Source organism: Xiphophorus couchianus, chromosome 21 (genome assembly GCF_001444195.1).
Source record: "Xiphophorus couchianus chromosome 21, X_couchianus-1.0, whole genome shotgun sequence".
In the NCBI taxonomy this organism is placed as follows: domain Eukaryota; kingdom Metazoa; phylum Chordata; class Actinopteri; order Cyprinodontiformes; family Poeciliidae; genus Xiphophorus; species Xiphophorus couchianus.
In genome coordinates this window covers 16669540-16692199 of record NC_040248.1, presented here as the reverse complement: position 1 = coordinate 16692199, position 22660 = coordinate 16669540, and the positions used below count along the sequence as shown (strand labels likewise).

Below are 22660 nucleotides of genomic sequence, written 5' to 3'. Positions count from 1 at the left end.
AACAATGTCTTGCAAGGCGATTGTCTCAAAATTCAAACAAGAACCTTGTTTTATTTGGATTTTATCTGACTAGATAAAGTGACCTGCAACATAATGCTGCCACCAGTTCTGTGCTACTTTGTGTTGCTCAAGCACACATCCTGATTCAAAGGAAAAGTTTGATTGTGATGTATATAAATGAATTGAATTAATAACAAGAATCCGAATGAGTTCAAGTTCTATAAATTAAGATTTTCTTTTTTGAAAGAATGTCAAACCTTTAGTTTTGGTCATGGTGAATGATTACTGGAGCAGGTCCTGATGACCAAATAGAAGGGGCGACATCACAATGAATCAAATCAGAAACAGATTTTATAAAATGTGACTAAACCCAGAAACTAGATTTTATCGAGGATAAGCGCGCCCTCTGCTGCATTTGGGCCGGTATGACTGCTGCAATGCACCAAGTAGATGTTTGTCCCCAGAACCTTCAGCATTTTGACTGCGGTTTCTGTCAGGACCCGTAACAGGGTTGCGCCTTCCCAGCATAGCTCAGCTGCTTTTGCGGGTCATTTCGAAATCGTTTGTGAATTTCTGAGTGTTCCTCTAAGAAAGTGTTTGCAATGCCGCTAAAACATTTTCGGGCTCTTGGGCAAGTTTTCGCAGCTATGCGTCAAGGCAGAATATTAAGTCAGTGTGGGAGCATGACTTTGAAAACAACAAAACCCTACAGCGCTTCAACGGGAGGCGAAGTCGAGGGAACAGGTAAGAGTGTGCAGTAGCGTAATGAAAACTGTAGGTGGCAGCAGAGGACACCGTGATGACACTGTAGAAGAAAGCTCTGACACACCTGTAGCTCATTTGACATCAAATGCAGGAAACTAGACGGGGATGGAAACTGCAAAAATAACACAAACTGAACAATATCAGCTACTGTAAGTCCGGAATGACTAACTTCAGATTTTTCTCGTGAAGGTTGTTAAAAGTTTACATTTGTAAAAGTAAATTATAGTAAGTCCATTGTAGAGAACGGTGATGTAGACCATAAATGTCTGATATTTCGTATCGCAAAGGCTTTTTGGTAATAAATCTTGCACTTCAGTCAAGACTGGTGTCACAAACGCAGAACATTCCCATTATAGAAAAGGCTCCTTCATTACACAAGTTATGTTAAGTGGTTCAACTGCCCTGCTCAACAGAACTGAATAATTGTATGTTATGTTGAAACATAAACTCCGAATGTATTGATTCTCTGAACTAGCAGTAGAAAAAATACATGTATTAATGTGTCAAATTTTATGGTTTACTGACAACCTCAATTAGTTTCTTTTTAACACGTGATTGCTAACTATTACTGCAATATTTTGTTCTCTGGTGTACATTAAATGTTATTCATTCCCAGTTTGCAAAGTTTCCAGGAGAAAATGTATGCAGCTTGTATTGTTAAATGAAACATTGAGGATATGAAGATGAGATGATATATTTGAATCGTGCATAATTTTGATTAATTCCTAGAACTCGGGGTATAGATATTATTATTTTTTTTACTCTACAGCTTTGGCATCATTTGAAAGAACATTAATCGAACATAAGTAAAACAGGAAAAAGATGATGGTCCATCTCCAGTGGTTGTTAGGCAAGACACAGACACACAAAAACTCACAAAAAATGGCAATTTTGAGTATCCAAGTAATCTAACAGGCATGTGTTTGGACTGAGCGGAGGCAGGAGTACCCAGAGAGAACTCTTTTGTTCTGCTTGCATGCATGTTCAGGGAGAACATGCATTGTTTCCCCAGTGACTCTTGCTACAAGACAACAATGCCAGCAATTGCGCCACTGTGCCGCCCCATAATAAATATGTTGATCAAGATATTGTTCCCAGAATTATTCTGACCCAACAAGATGGATGTAGCATAGATCCTCGGAATAGAGTAAAATATAACATTTAGCTGTTGGCAACTATTTGAAGCCATCACAAATTTAACATTTTCCAATGTTTTTATATCATTTTGAGATCAATTGCTTTTAATACTACTTGTGTGATTCTTTAGATATACTTCTTTATTTATTTATTCAGAATTTCACATAAAGGCGGGATGCAAAAGTCCCCTCCAGTGTTTCCTTGTGTTTCTGCCACAAAATGTTCCTGAAATAAAACTGCAAACAACGTCCCACAGAGGTAGTTAAGATGCGGTTCACTTCCTTGGAGCTTGCTCAGCTCTGTGTAATTACTGTGTTTGTTTAAGGTGTAGCAGAGTCGAAAGCTCGCCTGAGACAAATTGCCTTTGCTTTTCATCCTCCACTGGGCTTGGTTTAGCAGTCTGTGTCAGCGTCTCTCACGCATCCAGTAGCTTTGTTTCCCTGGCCTCGTCTCCTCTGGAGGCAGCGTCCTGTGGGTGTGGGAAGCAGCTGGAATCCACGGGATGAACCTAAACAATGTCAGGTCAGCTGCCTGGTCCAACCTCGAGCCACGATACGTAGCGCACATAAACACAACTCAGATCAGTGCAGACATTCTCCTCCTAGTGTTGTGATTTTTTTTTTTTTATAATCTGTGCATCTCACACACCGTCTGCCATTAGCTACAGGTCAGACCGTGGTCTCAGAGCGAAGGGGATTCGTGGTTACCGTGGCAATAAACCGCCCAGAGGTGCGTAACGCGGTGAACCAGGAGACAGCGGGGCGTCTGCTGGAGGAGCTGCAGGCCTTCGACAGCGACCCTGACTTGAACGTGGCTGTTCTGCACGGGAAAGGTAGAAAATGCTAGCAAAATCTTGAGTCTCTGCCTCATGTCAATCAGAAAAGGATTCATAGCTTTTTACTTTTCTTTTTGATTTTAAAATTGTGCATTTGTCATCTTTTGCTACCAAATTTATACCAGTCAGAGAAAAAAAAAGTGTAAAGCCTGAGACGTTCAAAAGGTTAAAAAAAAAAATTATATATATATCTCAGATTGGCTGTTCTGAAACTCCTCCTTCTTCCATTTTTTTGCACAGAAAGCATAAAAAAGTGCTATATGAAGATGAGCATGTGGATAAAAAAATGTTTGTTTGTAACCTTTATTTCACCAGGAAGAGAAACTCATTAAGATTAAAAATCTCTTTTACAAGTGTGCTGTGCTATACTATAACAAAAAAGAGAAGATATAAACAAGACAATTTCAACCTTTAAAACATTTTAATGACAGAAATATAAGATGAAGAGATGGTTTATTGGTTCAAATAAAGAGCATTTGCACTTTTGTATAAATATGTGAACTTTTTTCTTTTTTTGCCCCCCGTGTTTCCACTGCATTTATGAGGTTAATAACAAATGAACAAGGTGGCGTTAGTGTGGTGTTTTGGGGAGAGACGCTGCTAAACTTTTTGAATTGGTAGAATTTTTTTTTCCGCATCATAATTCATTCATGAGCTGTTGATGAGTATTTTCTTTTAAGTTTAATAGATTTCAAATCACTGACATCTTCTTCTCACAACTGTGAAGAAAGACTTTAAAATTGTTTCTGTTCTGAAGCACAAATGAAAACAGCCACAACCCATGTGGATTGTCAACAGATTTTGAAACATTATTTTAACATTATCTCGCCATACATTTTTATATTCATGAAATAAGTCAGTTCTATGATACTCACAGAAGGTAAAAAAGGCAAATGACAAAACTAAATGGAGTAAAAATTGTCATGTCAAGGGACCTATGAATGTGTGCTGAAGAAACGTGGCAATGTTTGTTTGTTTATTCATCCTTTGGGACACATCTCTCAGATTACAGATATTTAATATCTGTCCTTGTTGCAAACTTTATCTGTCTTGGGGAAATAAAAGCTCCATTTAAGCATTACTTCTGTAAAATAATCACAAGTTAATGCTCTAGAGTAGAGCTCTTTCCCTTTTTCTCTCTCTTCACTTCAAAAGCAAGCAAACAGGAAGTTTACGCAAGCAAAACCCATTTCAAGTGGGTTTTTTTTTACACTTGCACCTTTCCGTGAACTTTGTACTGAATTTACTCGAGTTGAATCGCTTTTACGGCAATACAACAAAATCACTAAACATCACAGAGCTCTCAAAACTAAAGCATCTTCTGTTTCCATCATCCCTTCATCCTCAAAATACTTGGATGGGAATGCCCGGAAAACCCAGACCGTGAACACAAACACCTGTGAGGTGACCTGCCCTGGCGGACCAGGATCATGTCACAGCTCTAATCATAGCACATGGTGCATAAACTCCTTCCCCCAGTGGAAACATCGTCTTCAGCCGGGGACCAGGCTCTGTGAGGTGTGCCGTGGCCTCAAACTGTATAATTTGTTGCCTCTCCACACGATGGCTGCTGGCGGCTCCAGTCTACGTAGTGGCTCGCTTTAAATGGGCAAAAGTCAGCCTTGCGTTTCAGCAGTCACACCCCACATTTCTGTCAGCGGGCTATCGTCCGCTGCTGCTCCATCACGAGAAGCCGGCCGACCCCTCTGCGGTGATTAGCAGCGCCTCGGTGCCGTAAAGTGACAGGCAGGGAGGTTCCAGTGTGGATGTAATGTTTCTGCAAACATACGGAATCCATTTAGGTCAAATTAACACTGACACAGTCACTCTCTCAGCTCGCTCTCTCTCTTTTTTTTTGTTTTTTCACTTATGATGTTAAGAGTAATTGCTTTCAGCAGGGCTTGAATTTGCTGGGACATTTGTTTTGATGATTTCACGTTCAGATTTCTGGGAGTAGCTTTTTAGCCAGGAAAGCTATGGATGCTGTGTCAGATGTGTTACTTAACATGACTAAAGGGACGTAGCAGATGCTAATTGGTAATTCAGCACTGCCGTCACATTAAATAAATGCAGAAAGTGGCGAATCGTTTAAGATATCATTTTGTTGCACTTGGATCATTTATAGAAACTGTAGTGAATATCAATGAGGGTGAAAGTAATGGCTTCAAAGATCATCACATATTCTTGGTTTAAACCTAATATTAACCCTCTTAAGCCTCATCAATAAAGTGAATTACTTTCTATGTTAACATATTGGCTCTGAGCCACAAATGCCACATCAAGAATTTGATGTCGAAGCAGCTAAATGGACCTATACTGTTTTCCTGTCCTGATGAGTCAAACTGAATTAAACATTAAAGAACTCTACTGTCTTGTTCAATCAGATACTTTTATTTCAGTTCCTGTGTCAAATATTTTGGCAGCTCAATATAGGAGCCCCCATTGTTTTGATAAGTAGGAGATGCTTTTATCTAAAGAAACGTACACTTATGTGGAGCTCTATGTCTTTGTCCAGTTTGACCTCAACCTGTTTGCTGGAGAAGTTGGGGATCAAGATAACAAGATAGCGATGCAGCTCTCTGGACAGGAGTAAAATAATTTTGTACAAGAGCAGCATTATGCTGTAGGATTCAAGATTAATGTAGGGAAAACCCTTCACCACCTGCTCCAGCTGTGGTGTAAACTACCACTCTGTAGCCAGAATTAATGTCACAATATTCAGAGTTTTCATCGTGGTGGAACTTTTTCATATTCACTCACAATTCAGCAACAAAATGTAAAATATTTTATTGGAATTTTATATCACAGACCAGGAGTCGGCAATCTTTTAAATTCCAAAAAGCGTTTTTGAACTCATCGCTATAAAATAAAATTTGTCTAGAGCCACAAAGCAAGAAAAATTTTATTAATATATACCAAATAAAATGTTTTATTTTAAACACGTGATGAACACGTGGAACAAGGCTTCTACAGGTATTTGGTGCAAATTTTGAAGCCATAATATGCACAAGATCCCCCATGGTGAGACATAGTGATGTTAGCAAGTTCTCTTTAGCAGAGACGGGGAAGCTGCTCCGAAGACAGATGAAGGTAAATGCAGATAAGGTGTGAAAGAAAACCTTTTGAGACTGAGACTGGGGTTTACCTTCCAGTTGTACAAAGACCCTAAGCATTCAGTCAGAGCTTACATGTCTTGGTTCAGATCAGATTATATTCATTCATCAAAATGACACTGTCAAAGTCTAGAACTAAATGCAACTAAATGCAATCAGTGGGCTTGAAAAACTATGTCAAATCACTCTCAGTCTAATGTGGCTGAGCTTGAACTTTTTGTCAAAGAAAGTTGACAGACTTCCCTTCAATTCCAACCATCTACAACCTGTTGAGTGAGGAGGGTTAAACACAAATGTGAGCCACACTTGGCAGACCTTATGTGCAGATAAAATAACCATGTCTCTTACTCCTTCCACTTCATGATTGCACACTGCTTTGTGTCGGTCAATTGTGTGATCTCCCCATTCAATATCTCAGCTGTTGTAACATAACAAAATATAAAAAATGTTCAAAGAGGCATAAATGGCACCACAAATTAGACTTTTACGGCACATGTCTCATTTGTTTTTATTATGTGTAAAATGATCATTTTACATGCTTAAAAGACATTAGTCTGCCCTCATAGTGCATCATCTCTTTCACGATAGTGTCGCATTTTCTGGGCTGATGTCTTGTGAATAAAAACACGCAGCTCTTGCTCCTCAAGTTTCTTTAAAAGGTCTGACTGGTGTAGGATGCTCATTTCCAGTGCTGCTCCCATAAACAGGATGACACACAGTTTTTCCTCTAACAACCCAACGCTGACCCACAGCTGTAATCAGAGCTCCCAGTTGATGGGTGTTACTGGCACATGTGTTCATTACGATCATTCTCATTACTGTCACATTACAGAGAGAGGAGGATTTTATGAGTCCCTGCCTTAGACAGTGACATAGTGTTTGTTTGCCTCTTGGGCAATGTTGTAATTACCACATGAATCCAGTGGAAGAGATCTGTGGCTGCACTGCATTACTTGCCCATTAATGAGAGTATGATGCATGTGAGCACATGTACCGTCTGCGCCTATGCATTGAATTTACATCCTTTAGGGAAGGAGGAGTATTTGTGTGTCGGCGAGCCAAAAGAAAGCAAGCTGCAAGCCAAATTGCAGCCTTTTTTCTTTTTTTGTTTTCTTCCTCATCATTTTATTTTCCTCTCTGCCATACTTTGTAATTTTGCGGTCTCTTCCAGGAGGGAATTTCTGCGCTGGTTATGATCTGAAAATGCTGGCCAATCAAAAAGCCCCCCTTAAATTGGAGCAAGATGTCACAAAGGGTCCTGGCCCAATGGTGAGCAGAGCTCGGTTTTTGATTGCATGCGTGTACTAGTGAGGTTTACATCTACATTTCAATGTCATGTAAATCTGTAATCATGTAAATCGTAAAATCTAAAGCCAGAATTTCAGGCTGCTAGTAATTGTTTTTATTTTTAAATGTTTGAGAGAACAGGTAATTAGGAACATTTTTGTTTTAAGTAATGAAGTAGAAGAGAGATGCCTCTAGTACTCCTCTGCTACTGCTGTGTATGTGTTACAGCACCTGCCAACATTTGTACCTTTGTTTTTTGACATTATAGCCACAAACGTCCATTGAATTTATGAGGAGGGCAGTTATGTTATTGAGAACACAAAGTAGAGAATAATTAAGATGTTGAATTAAAATGAATGATAAAAAGAAATGTAGATACATGATTTTCAAATGTAAGTAAAATCTTAAAGGTGTGATGTACATTCATATTTGGCCTGCTAATTATTATATGGAACAACCTTTTCGCAGTTACAGCTACACATCTTTTGGGGCATCGCTCTATGAGCTTTGCACACCTTGAACCTGTGATTTTGACCCATCCTTCCTGGCAAAAATAGCTCAAACAAATTTAGATTGGATGGTCCGAAGAGCAATTTTAAAGTCTTGCCACCAATTCTCAATGGGATTTAAATCTGTACCACAACTTGGCCGTCCGAACACTCAGCTGTCTTGGAGCAAGGACACATCTAAAACATGGAGGACGCCAGACTTCGAGAACTGATGCTGAAAAGCCCTGATCTAAACAATTTCAGTGTTGCTCTGGCTGCATGGTTGGGGCATTGACATAGTTCTCTGTGTCTATGAGCATGAGCATAGGTGGGGGCAATAATATGATAGTCTTTACACTGACTACTCAGAAGAGAGCAACAACAAAAGAAAAACAGAAAAGAAAGAACAAATTGATTTCTCATTATGATATCACTGTTTTGGTTCCATTTGTTTCTAAGAGATACATTTTTCATGAGTGAAAAATTAATGCCACTCACTATTTAGGAAACATGTTTTGTAGTTTTTTTTTCTACTTCTACTCTCTCTTCCCTGTCTTTTTCTTAATCAGTTGCAAGTTTGGCGCCACTGTCTGACCAGAAGTAGCATTGCCCTGGACAGGCTTTCTATTTGGATTGCCAAGCATTTAACTCCATCTTCTCTGTCATTCCCACAGCACAATTCTGCCACCACCCTGTTTCAGTCACACATATACAGGGGCTGAAAACAAATCCGAACCATCAATTTCATATTTTTATTTATTAAAAAAATGACAGCCAAAAATCGTTTTTCTTCTACTTTATATTTATTTTCTCCTTTGTTTCAGTCTCACATAAAAGGTTTGTGGTTCTAACTTGCAAAAGACAAAAAGGGGGCAACGAAAGCCTAAGCAATTCACTGTAGCTTCATGCTCGCTTGCAAACAGTTGGTATGAATTAACAGTATCTAAATATTATACAGTAACATTTTTATGGAGAGTTACACTCACCATAAAAATGCTTGGCCTGCGTATTGCTGAAGGTGGTTGGGATTGAGTGGACCTCCTATGCAGAACATGAGACCATTGTACCTCATACAGGAAAAACAAACGTCTTCATTTGTTCAGCTGTGGTCAAAACTCGAATCCTCTTGTTCCTCATTTGTTTGACAGTCTGAGAAATGAATTAGAAAATGAAGCCTGGAACATTTTACCGAGTAGCGCGTTAAGAGCATAAATCGCTGTGGAGTGGTGATGATACGCACGCCTTGTTTACTCTGTTTACATCTTGCATGATGACTTCAGTCCTTTGGATCGCCATACAGTGTAACAATGTTCTGCGTATGTATGGGTTGACTGATCCAGCCGTTTCCTCCAGGGTCCATCCCGTCTGCAGCTGTCGAAGCCGCTGATAGCGGCCGTGAGCGGCTACGCTGTGGCCGGAGGGTTGGAGCTGGCCCTGCTGGCTGACCTGAGGGTGGTGGAGGAGAGCGCCGTCATGGGGGTCTTCTGCCGCAGATTTGGTATGTTGCTCTCTGCCTTACAGGCCTAATTGAGATTTGATCACTAATTTTGAGCTTTTACAACATCTGCAATAACATCAGGTCTGCTCACTTACTTATGCGGGCTGCTTTTATTGCAGCTTGGTTTTGGCAGAAGCAGTTTTCCCATATACTGCTTTGGCCTGTTAGTAAAGATAACATCCACAGTATTTGAGAAAACTCCAAGAATGATTTATCTGTCAAGCTCAAGGTTGTTCAGTCCAGTTGGAATCTGTTGTGACTCTAAGGGACCTTTTCAAGGTGGAGACATGAACAAATTTGTTTGGACTGTTCTTTAGGATGTGTAAGAGTTTTATTCAAACATATTTATGCTGTAAGGAAAGACTTCAAAATCACCTGCAATTCAATCAGTGTTACCCTTAAAACTCCATTTGAAGCAAATGTAACCAAGAGGTTTTACAAATACTTTACTCTTTTAAGTTGAGTTTTTTGTGATTTATGAGTTCTCTTCCTTGTGGGAATGTATTTTGGACTGGACAGGGTTGGGTAACCTTTTGAAAGTAAAATATGCTAGCTGCCTCTAACAGAGAAGAGAAGAAGAATCATCATTGGGTCTTGAGGGTGAAGCCAATATGCTCAACACCACATTTCTATCCAGAAATACATGATCACCAGTCATCTGACTCCCCAGTGGTTGATCCTACACTCATTTCAACTGGATCATTTCGTTATTAAATATTTGTCAAAGATTTTGAATGTTTGCCTCAGAGTAAACTCTGTGCCTAACCAGAGATGAAGTAAACCGTCCTTCAGGTTTGACCTGGTCAGAGTTGGCCTGTGCTGTTTTACAGCAGCCAGTTCAGTCATCCATCTTAGTTCATTGGAATCTGCCCTGTATATTTAAGAGTGAACAAACTTCCAGAGTTTCCTGTTTCGAAAACAACATTGTTCACCAGCTACAATGTGTTTTTATTTTCTTAAACAGAAGGATAAGGCCAAAGTCATCACAGGGTGGCTTTCCTCTGGAAATGGATATCTCTGCAAACGGCCAAGAAGTTCCAGATTAATTTTTCTTTGATGCTGCTTATTTTAGTCTCAAATGCTGCTGCTGCTGCTACTGCTACACAGTAACTTTCATTGTTGCACATTGTGAAGCGTTTTTGTTCTGGCAAGATCAAGCTAGTTCTTTGGCCCATTTCTGACCAGTTGGATGTACTTTAATGTTATGGCTCTACAATTGTCAGAGAATGGGCAAAGACCGAGTTCCTCTGCCCCTTTTCTTCCAAGACAGCTTTAGCTTTCAGAATCTCACAGTTAATCTGCATTACTGTGTGCTTTTGACAATGCAGCAATAGTTTAAAGGGCAAAAACCTCTATTAATATGACTCTTCTTAGGTAATGACAAAAAACATTTTCTTAGGTGTCACTAAGTATTCCTCCCAAAGTCAAACTAGCAGCTCAGGAATCTTGTATTAACCTTTTCTTTATGGTAGGTATTGGTTTTATTTGAGGAAAAAAATATATAAACAGGCATTTCAGGAGTTGTGTGTTGATAAACTTTGCCAATCTAGGGAAAGTCTCCTAAATTAAACTTTGTGGTCCTTAAAAAAAAAAAATCAACACTGATGTTCACATTTAAATTTTTTTTCTACTTTTAGTAGAAGTTAGCAACTTTCAGTTTGATTCTAGAAATGTTAAAATGTTGTATTTTTTTTTCTCGGCTTATGATACCTGACCCCAAAAAACAACCGTCTGTTTTCTTTGCATCCAAGCATTCATCATCTGTCTCCTAGTACCAGGAAGTCGACTTTGTTTCTATTTTTCAGCGTCGTTACTATGTCTTCTGTTATCACCACAGCCTCCTCGTGTTTGTGCGCAAGGACGGGGCCTCGAAGCGATAACGATGGTGACCGTGACCTTTTGGCTTCATGGCCACAGTCTGCTGGGCAGCCTTGATAAGTAGAGGAGGAAACAACCAACTGCCAGGTTTCCACAGCATAGCCAAGCAGGGCTTACGGGTTATTTATGTCACAATTTCCTTATAAACATTTTCCCTTTTTGGCATTTTTACTGGTAAGGCTTGCCGGCTGACTCAACTATACTTCTAAAGCATCGAGCTTTCTGTTGTAAACACACACAGAGCTGATCCGGATTCCTCCCCCCAAAAAACCCCGTCCTACAATTCAGCGTGTAAAGAGCGGTTTCACTTCCCTTCAGCAACTCTTCTATAGATTTCAGCTATGCTTCTAGAGGGCTTGAAATATAACCAGGGTGTTTATAAATACAGCTTTTTACTATAAATTACAGACAGTACTAGACTTGCAGTATAAACATGAAAAACTTCTCATTTGAAGCCTGTAATTTAACAGGGGAGCATCCTGGCAGAGCTCTGAGTCTTTTGTGTTAAGTATGTTGTCACTTTCCAGTTTAAGAGACACCGTTGGGCTTCTCAATTTTAATACTTATAACAATTTTTCTTTACATTACTTTGTCATTGAAGTTAGTGGAATATACAGAAATGAATATGAACAAAAAATACACTAAAGTGAATTTATTTCCACCATTTCTTGGCTTGAAAAAATCTGATTGCCTCCCGCAGTCAAACAGATTTACAGAGAGCATTTGTTTATTTTCTTCACTTTTATTAAACGTTCATAATAGAAAGTAATTGGAAATAATTGCCAACTTATGCTTCAAACAGCATAGCTGCAGTCATGTTTGCTGAAATGAAGCTCTTATTAGACATGACATCCGATTGTTTCCTAACTTAACCTAGTTGTAGTCTCAATTCAATCAAATATACTGTATATGTATATGCAGTATATTATATCCTTTTTATATAGCTTAAATAGACTCTAATAAATTGATTGACTCTAATTTTTATGCCTCATGTTAGTGACATTTTACCTGTTTGGCATCCTGCCCCTTTTTTATGGTTCTTTGAGTCACTTTTGTCGCTGTCAATTTTTTCTCCCATTCTGATGTGTTTTTATTTATTTTTTTGCACTTCAGTCATAAGAAGTCTGAAATTTGATCTGAATAACTGTCATTAAGGCTTCATTAAAGTGTTGCCAGGTTGGTTTCTCTGCTGATACATGTAATTAAGCACATGCAAAGTCAGGTGATTCAAAAGCACCTTATTCAGGCATTTGTTTTTTGGAAGATGAACAGAGTGTACATCTTAAAATTACTATTCATTTGAGTAATTTTACACATCTGTACTACCTTTTCAGCTACTTACCTGAACAATGGTTGGAGAGAAATGCTGCAAATTTCAGAGTGTATTAGTGCAGGTTTATTCCTCTCTATCTGCAAGCGCTCAGTAAATCCAACATCTTCCATCAGATCAAAACTCTGTCAGACAGGGAGAAAACTGGCTGCGGTTTTTACATATTAAGTTGCACATTTCTCCACCAGTGATTAATTTTGTGGTGTGTCATTGCCTCACACTTTCAAGGCTTATTTGTCAACACGTTTGAGTCGTTTCCTCCAGCTAAGTTAAAACTGCTGTTTTCTTTTATTTGATGCTGCAGTTAAGAACGGTTATTACTTTTTCGCTAAGGAAGCCGTGCATATTCATGAACATTTTCTGCAAAGTTTAACCTTGCACAACTAACGTCTTAACTTTTCAACTCGGACGTTGGTTTTCTTTAGATGTAAATATAGGTAAAGGGACATTAGAAGAATTTAATGAAGCAGAACAAGACAAACGGAGGATTTAGAAGACAAAAAATATTAACTTTGTTTTAAGCCAATTTAAACGACTTAAAAAAAAAAAATCCCTTTACCAACAAAGGCATTGCTGTGCTTGAGTTTATTTAAAGATCCAATGTCTTTTAGCCATTATTTCCTTTTAATGGACAGATTCTGTAACCGATTTTGGGTAGGGCACAGATGGCGGTCGCCTGAGGGAATCCCTGGTGGCTTTGGAGTTGAAAACCCCTCGGAGACGCGCTGTGCTCCTCTGATGTGGGCCAATGGCTACCACAAGGATTTGACAGTTTTCTGGCATGGTATTGGCTGCCGAAACCTGCGGCTTCCTGTCTGGGGCCCCTCGGCTATGCCAGAGAGGAAATGAGAAGGAGGAGAAGGTTGCATCACAGGAATCTGGCATTAGAGTCTACAGCTCTTTGAGTTCTCAGAGACCTGAATGAAAACCCACAGTGCTTACTTAAATCTCCAATGTTATTTTGGCTCCTTAAACCAGAAGAACAAGTACAGCAGGAAAAAAAAAACTGGCATAGGAAAATGTAACTTAAAAGTACTAATATTTCATTCAAGAACCTAAATCCTGGGGGTTGTTCAAGGTTGGTCCAGTGTCACCCCTTTGATTCTTTATTTGTGACTGAAAATGAAACCCTTCCAAAATACACACCACCTAATCTTGTGCATCCTTCAAGTCCCCGCTTCTTTTCCGTTTCCCCTCATCAGCTCTAAGTCCCGTCTCCGTAGCTGTGCAAGACTGATGGAGAGGAAGAAAAGAAGCCAGGGTTTTGAACCAAAGTCAAACCGCAATCCAAGAGCTAACTTGAAATCAGCCAATCCAAACACCTGCTCAGAGAGTCTGAACCTGACCGACATAGTGCACTGATTACATCATCCGACTTCAAACCAGCTCTGTTTAATCTGCAGGATTTTCCCTTCATGAGGAATGAATGAACAGAGCTGTCACGCTGTTGTGTTTTGAAAACAGACAGGATTACAACTGAGTAAACACATGTGAGCATCTCTCTTTCTTTCTTTTTTTAATTCGAAAAATATTCAGATTAAACTAACTGAATTTACATTTGCCTGAAAGCAAAACAAGACTCTTCAAAATAAATTTGAATAAGCCTTGACCTGTAGTGCAGATATTATGTGATAACTGCAATGCCTTCCTGTAAATTCATTTTTACATTACAAGTTTTCACACCACAGTAACTTTTTTTTCTTCTTCATTTCATCAAGTTCAAACTACAAAACTCAATGTATTTTTGCTGGGATTTTATGTCAAACCAACACCAAGTATTGCATAATTATTTTGGGGAAGAAAAATCTTCAGAGGCTTGAGAGAGAACATTGGCCAACAAACATCATCATGAAGACCGATGAACACAGCAGGTTGCTAAGTTTGGGTGAAGTTAAAAACAATGTCCCAAACTTTGAAAGTCTTATTGAGCACTGTTCAGTCCGTCCAAAACAAAGTGTATGCTATCATTGCAAACTTAATTATACACGTCTGTGCGCCAAAGCTGACAGCATGGATAAGGTCAAAAGAATCCATGGGGTCCATAGTAGCTCAGGAGTGACTATAGACATCCACACATCAGGTGAGAAAAACTCTTCCCCTGATTCTGTGGACGAGTGGAAAGAAGAGAGTCATTTTCTAAAAGAAAGGAACAGATCATGCTTACAGTTTGCCTCAACTATGCAAGCAACAATTTGTTTTTTCTTTTCCCACGGTGAAATATGCTGTTGGTCTCATCATGCTGTGATGAGACCAACAGGAGACCTAAGGAGGAATAAACTGGGTAGAGTTGATAGGAATAAGAGTGGAGCAAAATACATGGCAGTCTATGTTAAAACAAATAATGTGTTAGAGGCTGTAAAAGACTGGAGGCATACCTTTCAGCAAGAAATCAACCATTAAAATGCAAGAAATCAACCCTTAAAATACATCTAGGGCTACAATGGAAGATAGTAGCGCCTACTCAAGGTTCAGATATGAGAATCTGTGGTGACGCTTGAAAATGTATGCTAGGAGATGCTTTCTATCCAATCTGATTGAGCTTGCGCGGCTTTGCTAAGAGGAATTAGGAAATGATTTAGTCTCTAGATGTGTAACAGTGGTAGAGTTATACCTCAGAAGAGCTCGAGCTGTAGTTGCAACAAAAGTCATTATTCTGGGGTTCTTAATATAAATGCTTGCCACACTTTTTGATGTAAAAACATTTGAAAACTATGTACTATTTTCCAAAGACGTGTGGCAATTTCTTACTATTGTGATTTGGCCTGTCACAAAACCCCCCATTTTTTTCCCATTGAAGTTTTTGGCTGTAACATGTACATGGCGTTTGAGACATTTGGTGGCCTCATTTTCATCCTCGTCGGTCAAACGTCATGAAATCAAATTAACCCGTCTCCGACTCAACCCAACTGAAATACTTTAATTGATTCCCAGCAAGCAATTCAAAGCTTCAAACTTCCGCTTGAAAGTCCGCTCTTTCGCCTCTGTCCATTTAGTCTGGAGTTATCCGGAAACTGTTAATCCACATCAAACTTAATCGTATTACCCTCATGGGAAGCCATTGTGGTAGGTTTAGCTTTGATGTGGTCAGGGTGCCAGCAGGACCAGGAGCCAGCTAGAGTCCCTGAGTGTGTCATGTTTCACAGCGTTCTTGCTTTATAAGTGTGTGGACTGGCGGATGTTTGGTCCCAGCTAATTTCCAGATAACCTTTTCTGTGAATTTCAGTGTTTTCAGGGAGATATTACCAGTTAGATATTAATGACTCGTGTATTGTGCTGCTTCCTCAGGGCTAACGCATATCAAAGTGTGCAGAAAGCAGATAAAACACAATGATTCTTCTTTCTTCCAGACTTCTCCTTCATTCCCATCAGATAAGCAGTGATGACCCCGTGCTGCAGGAAATGAGCTGCCTCTTACATGTGGTTATATAACAATAGGCTGTGCTGACTCATGTCCAACCTGGCAATAACAAGCCTCTGTTTTGAGAGTAGACTTATCTGCATTTAAGACAAGATGGCTGCAGACTCCTTTTAATTGGTTTGTCCAATACTGGGGAGTAAATGGTGAAACGACGTTTTATTTATCTCGCATTCGGATCACTAATGCACAATGCCTTCTACTAAAACAAAAAGTCTCCACCTCAAATCAAACACAAAGTTTTTAGTCGAAAACTGCATCAAGGAGCAATTCACCAACGTCTCCAGTCTTATTATGTGTGACAAAGCAGAGGTCTGTCAAACAGCACCCGAGAGATTGCACTATCAGAGAGACCGTGGGCGAGGAGGTGCAGGAGACGGCCGCGGAGGATAAGAAGGGAGATCCTTCCGGTTGCTGATAGCAGTGGTGCCAACAGCAGCACCAAAGTCAGACAGACTGAGGTCAACCTGCCTCTTTATCTCTTGGTCTTTAAGTCAGGCTTTGTCCTCCTCTGGCTCGCTCCACCTCCCTGTGTTGTCACGCTGGTTTCTCAAGTCGTATTTCTTTGTTGCTTCATTTTCCACCCTTCTGGGTTTATTTTCTTAATAGAAAACTAAGGCTAGCTTTAATACCCTCTAGTTAGAAACAAGAAATGTAGGCACAGAATTTTGCTTTAAAAACAGGTGATGTAAAGTTTTTTTCTTGACACAGTTTAGGCCTCTTAGTGCCATTTGAGTGTAGTTGCTGACCATGTCTGTTCCTTTATGACCACAGGGTACCAGTGGTTCTTGATGGCTACTTCCAGCAAGATAAATTCACAACTGGTTTCTTAAACATGACAAAAAGCTGACTGTTACCTAAAGACCTCCAAAGTCACCAGATCTTAATTTACTTCCTTTGAGAGGTGATAGTATGGTAGACGGCCATAATGGATGTGGACAAATCTGAGGAATTTGCAGGATGTTGACATACGTGTAATATCCCATTAAAAAAAAAAAAAAAAAAAATGTAATTGGCACAAGAGGCCTTTATTGACAGTTTCTAGATACAAAATAGGCAAAAGAAAGGTGGGGAAGACATGCAGCAAGGTTTGCAAAATCAGGAATTGAACCCAAGACGACCATGTCAAAGACTATAGCATTTGTACACGGGGCGCCTGCTCTAAGGCTACTTCAGGTGTAAATCTAACATTTTGAACACTTGTGGAATATATGCCACAACAAATCTGGGAAGCTCTAACGATGAAACAGATTCCAACCTGGTTTTAGCAAGGAGCTCCTGATAAACAGCCCTGGTAAGGTTTGAAAAAAAAGAGACCTAGATTCTTGCCTGACGATTGAAAGCAAAGAAATTCATCAACAAGGGGGAGATGACTGGGGAGACTTAATATGTCTGCCGTCCAAGTATCAAAAACTCCAGCAGTTGAGAACTGTAAAATTTTGTATTGTTGGACAATAAAATGGAAATCTGACAAGATTGAGATGATTTATGACCTAAGGCCACTGGATTACCATAGGTTTATTAATAACAAGAAGAAGAGAGGAACCCAGTAGGGAGGTAACAGAAGTGTCCTGGACCAAATCCAACTCCATTACACATGCCTTTTTCTTTTTTTTCTTTCTTTCTATTTTTATACTAGGGATCTGTGTAATTTGTATATTTGACTAAAAACAAAATAATTCAGGTAATATTAGTGCTATGTTCCACCTGCTCTAGGTGTTTATCTTCAAAGTCTGTGTAAAACACTTCTCTGATTACAATCATCTGTAAAACTGGATGAAGTCTCGTGTTACCAACAGTGCAGAAACCCTGTGCAGCCTGAGCTTGATCAGAATCCCTTCTCTGCCACATGTATGGCAACAAACAAAGAAAAGCATAAGTACAATCTGATCACTTGTTACCATTTCGCATGCAGAGAAGAAGAAAAAGGAAAATGCAATCTGAAAGGAAGCATGATGATGTGGGGTTAGAACAACATGTTCGACACATGTGCTCCCAATAAGGGGTGGTCAGATGGAATCAGTGACTTGGAGGAATTAGGGAGTTGGGATTGTGGTGTGGAACCGATCGGGAGAAAGTGTGCCAGTTCCAGCTGGTGCTCCTTAGAAATTAGGATAAGTGCCAGAAGCTGACTGTTCCTTGCAGTGTACTCGCTCTTTCCTCCTAGCCGTGAGTTTTTGTGGGACAGGGAAATAATATATAATTAAAAACGTTTCCTGTGAGAATACCAGTGAGGAGTTTGAGCTCATATGACCAGATGTAAAGAAAGTATAGGAGCATAGCCATTTCAGAGCTTTGTTCCCCCTGACATAAGCAACCTGTGTTTCCAGGAGTATTAGATGCCTTTATTGCACTTACACAGCGGCTTACCTTGTAGAGAATAGTTTACCTTATGTTTTTGTTTAGATTTTGAGTAAATTCAGAATGTATTTTTACAGGAACATGTACTTTCACACATGTACAAACTCCTTTTCATTTGACCAAATGTTATTTTCATGTATTAATGATTTAAATTAAGCCGTCCACTGTTTCCAGGCCTTTTAACTTGTTAAAGGGGATTTGATCAGCAGTTTTTAAGGCTTTCTGAAATTATTTCAGTTTTTTTTCCTTCTTTTGGCTGCTTTTTAACTCATTTCAAGTAGGCAGCAGGAGAAGACGTTTCATGTCTAAAAGCCTGTCTACACAAATGAACAGTATTTGAGAGTATTTATTTAAAATAAAGTTTGAAGATAAACATCAGGCTTCTGGCCTTTGAGATTCTGTCCGACATCTTGTAAACATCAGGAGAAGAAGCAGAAAAAAATGTTTAAGTCTTAAGGCCCTGTTTAATTCTCATTCTGTCTTAAATTGACAACTTGGGTTTCATTAATTTCGTAGATCAACCCATTGACAAACACAAACTCATTCAGAAATTTAATAAAAGGCCAGTCCTATGCTTTGGTCAGGTGTTAGATGGGAGGTTAAGTCCAAAATTACATACACTCCTGGCAGATTTCGATTTGAAAAAATGTGCATTCAACAAAAATGTTCCATCCTTTCTGACAGGAAATGAGACTATAAACTGTGCTAAAGGAGAGATACATTTTGAGAAATTGTTTTTAATTTACATTTTATTAAAGAAAAAAAAGCCATATCATTAAATTACATCCTTCTTAATGATCAATTGAAAAGTCTTTATTTGCATGGCAGCGAATGGGGCCCATCTTATAATTCTTGAGGAGCCTTTTCATATTTCCTCTGGTGTTTTGACGATGTATCTTTGAATATAAAAGACCTCCTTGCCGTCATCCTAATATTTAGCTCCCTCCACAGATTCTCTGTCAGATTAAAGCTGGGACTCTTGCTGGGCTACTCTGAAATCTTATTTTTATTTAGACTCAGATGGAGCATACTGGTAACTTTAAAATGTAATTAAAGAGATATCTGAATAATTCTTGGCTCAATTGTAGATCTCAAATAGTACAAATGGGATTTCAAGGTGTTTTGGGAACTCTATACTTCTATTTGTTTAATTTTTTTGTATGCTTAAACCTTAATGGTCTTCTAGGAGTTCCCCTGATTGACGGAGGGACAGTGCGGCTTCCTCGCCTCATTGGTTTATCAAGAGCGCTTGACCTGATCATGACCGGGCGGCCGATCGGGGCTCAAGAGGCTCTAACCTACGGACTGGCCAATCGTGTTGTTCCTGATGGACAAGGTACTTAAAGCAGTTTGAATATGTCGCCTTTCTTGCATGTAGGTTTTTTTTTTCCAGAACTTGAAGAGGAAACATTTTGAACAAGTTTCTTGTTGAAAGCTGGGTATTTATTTGAGCAAATTGAAACGTATTCTTAAGGATCTATTAGGGAGTGAGCTGGAGTCCGAGGATTGATGCGTTGCATTAGTGCCCGAAAGATCCAATGCAGTTTATGGTTCTGTGTGCTCGTTACGACTCAGTCTCTCATTCCCTCATCTCCCCGCTTGGACGTTGCAGGATGATTAGCTAAATTCTTTCAGGAAGTTCTTCTACCCACAGTTTATCCGCAGCCTAATTGGCCCTGTGAAGGATAATCACTTAGCACACATTTAACATCAGAGGGAAAGGAAGAAGTAGCAGCTTCTAAACATACAAAGGAAGCATCAAAGTGTGCCATCAGCAGGGTTAGTGTTTTCCATAGGAGGGTCCTGGATTAGGTCCAGGGCTTTGATGTGGGTCCGGAGGTGTAGTGACGTAAAGCTAGGAAACCTCAGCCGCATTATGAGGAGTCTTTTCCTTTGTAACTCTTCATAAGCGCTCTGCATGCATTTTCCATCACATGCAGCTGCATTTGCTGTTCCGCACACACATACATTGTGTTTGTGTGTCTAAGCTGCCGTGGTAGTTTTTGAGATGCGCCATATGGGTAGATTCTCAGGGCGGCATCAAAAAGGGGTGTTTGGACAAACGCAACGTTTAAAAAATAAAAAATCAAACCTCTCTGACATTTACACCTTTAGCAAACATATTGCTTTTATGTTTGTCCACTCAAATTGGAGTTGAGGCTACCCACTTGCTTAAATCGTACATGATTCTACATGCAGGAATGCTTTGAATTTTGTCCTCCAGAATTTTTATCATTTTCCTGCCTTTCGATTGATCGGACGGTCGCTCATGCAAGAACTGCCGCTGGTAAACTGACTTGCTTTGCGTTGCAATCACAGCGTTGCAGGCAGCCGTGCAGCTAGCAGAGCAGATCAGCTCCTTCCCTCAGCAGTGTCTCCGGACAGACCGCTCCTCAGCCGTGTACAGCTGCTACGACGCCCAGTCCTTCACACAGGTATATTTCGTTTTACACAGTCCTAGTGTGTAAGCACTAGTGTTTACGTGACGGATCGGTTTCTCAGTTTACACCCGATTTTGCTTCAATGACTTCTGGTCCTCTACGTTCACCGTACAAATAAATGCACAGCAGAAAGTTGTTCAAAGTTTTTAACACCTGATGGCGTCTTAGCATCAGAAATTCACCAAAGGGTTTGAGAGCAAAGGGGCCCGATTACACACGTTATTTGCAATGAAATTTGCAAACCATGCTTTACATAAGATGTTGCACAAAATCAACATCAACATCAATGAAACACACAGAATTTTGTAGCTGTTATGGTATTTTGTATCGTATGTAACTTGGTGGCACTATGGCCAAGAACAGAATATTTAGCCTCACTGGGTCTCCTAATTGTTTGGAAGGACAAATGATGACTTTATAAAATATTTAGGCATATTCAATAAAGCTACAAACAGCCGTATGGAAATTTTTATATCAAAGCTAATCCTGTACAAAGGATCAGGTCCAATTATTGCTGCAAAACTTTTTTTAGAAAAACAAGCCTTTGGGATATTATTGCTGAATATTAGTATAGCGATGTTGCATTTTTTTGTGGCTATTTTTATTCTTTTCCTTTATCATAATATCACCACCACTCTTTGCAATCTGCCACTAAGAAAAAATCCATCACGTGTGGGGATCGAGTGAAAGTCATGTGAAATATGTTCCCCACTTGCATAATTTGAGTGTGTGTGTACCTAAAATATGAAATCCTACAAAAATATTGCATCCAATTCGTCCTTTTCGATTGCAATTTTGGACACATTGAAGACGCTGTGATTGCAATTTAATATATTGCAAACCTCCAGTTCTGATCTGAGATATTGGCCTGGGTAGTTTATGTAGATGAGTTGGCATAAGTAGATTTCTCCAAATGTTTGTTCAGCTTAAAGGTTTTAACCCCTGTTCTGAGTAATTTCTATCGGTTTAATTTTTGCTCTTTTGCTCTGTCCAGGCCATGCAGTATGAATTTGATCACGGAGTTCAAGTCATCCAGGCTGAAGCGATTCCTGGGGCAGTCCAGTTTTCTTCAGGAGTTGGAAGAGGAGGGAAATTCCCCTAGCTTTTCACATGTAGGAGGACTTATGAACTGTGACTTCAGGTGATCTCAGTCTATTGTTGCCACAAACTTGTGTTGCAGTCAATTGAATAATTACTGCTTTACAACATACAACAATCAAGAATATAAAACACAATGATGAAGTTTTGCATCAGTGCGGTATGCTTCATATGGGAAATGAAATCTTCATTAATTACATTATTTTCTGTATTAAAATAGTAATTTAAAAATAGCCCTGTACTTGAGCTTTTTGGGTTTTTTTTCATTTATTTAAAACGTATCAAATCATTTCTCAGAAATATTTGTGTGCTTAGCCAACCAGGGCTTTAACAGATTACCACAAAACAAACCCAACACAAACACAAAGGACTTCAGTGGCTTCAAAAGCATCAAACCTGCACCGTCTTGCCACCGATTCCTTGAACTGATGTGAAAACCACTTGATAACACTCTGCTTGCATATCTGTTCAAGCTTGTGTGAATAAATCCGAAGTCCTCTTGTCAGATCTGTGCCAGGTGTAAACATTCCTGTGGCTACGAAGCGGAGGCTTTAGCTTCAGAGACAAATGTGTGCAAATACGTTGTATGTATGCCACTTATGGCTGTTTGAAAGTTTGAACTCTGTTTTTTTTCTTTTTGTTTCTAATAAACAAAGGTTACACAAGAAGGTCTAAACCCCAAAGTGTATAGCAGTGAATGCCTGTGGATGCACGATTGTGTGGGTGATCCACACACACACACACACACGCACGCCCACACACACAAAAAAAACTCATTAGGTTTAGGAGGTGTCCTGTCTAGACGCTGTGATGACAGGACACAGAGCTCCTGTTTAATGTTTCCTCCTCCCTCTGCTTCCAGTTCACCCAGCGCACACACACATCACCTGCTCCACCTCGGGCCATAAACACACACTTGCAAGCATGCCCAACTGATCAGCGTCAAATAAATATAGCAGAACTTAAGTGCTGTTTAAGTTCCTGTCAGTCTGGTCGGCTCGTTTATCTGGATCG

At 39.6% G+C, this 22660-nt stretch overlaps 1 protein-coding gene across 1 annotated transcript; it reads left to right on the top strand.

Moving 5' to 3' along the window:
* The first annotated feature begins 286 nt into the window (after window positions 1–286).
* On the top strand, window positions 287–22329 carry LOC114136547 (carnitinyl-CoA dehydratase). The gene is made up of 7 exons (XM_028004592.1): window positions 287–744; window positions 2564–2734; window positions 7022–7119; window positions 8979–9123; window positions 19294–19443; window positions 20427–20542; window positions 21543–22329. Exons 1-7 carry the CDS (start codon window positions 603–605, stop codon window positions 21648–21650), a joined length of 930 nt encoding a protein of 309 aa, XP_027860393.1. The 5' UTR covers window positions 287–602; the 3' UTR covers window positions 21651–22329.
* Window positions 22330–22660: the final 331 nt, after the last annotated feature.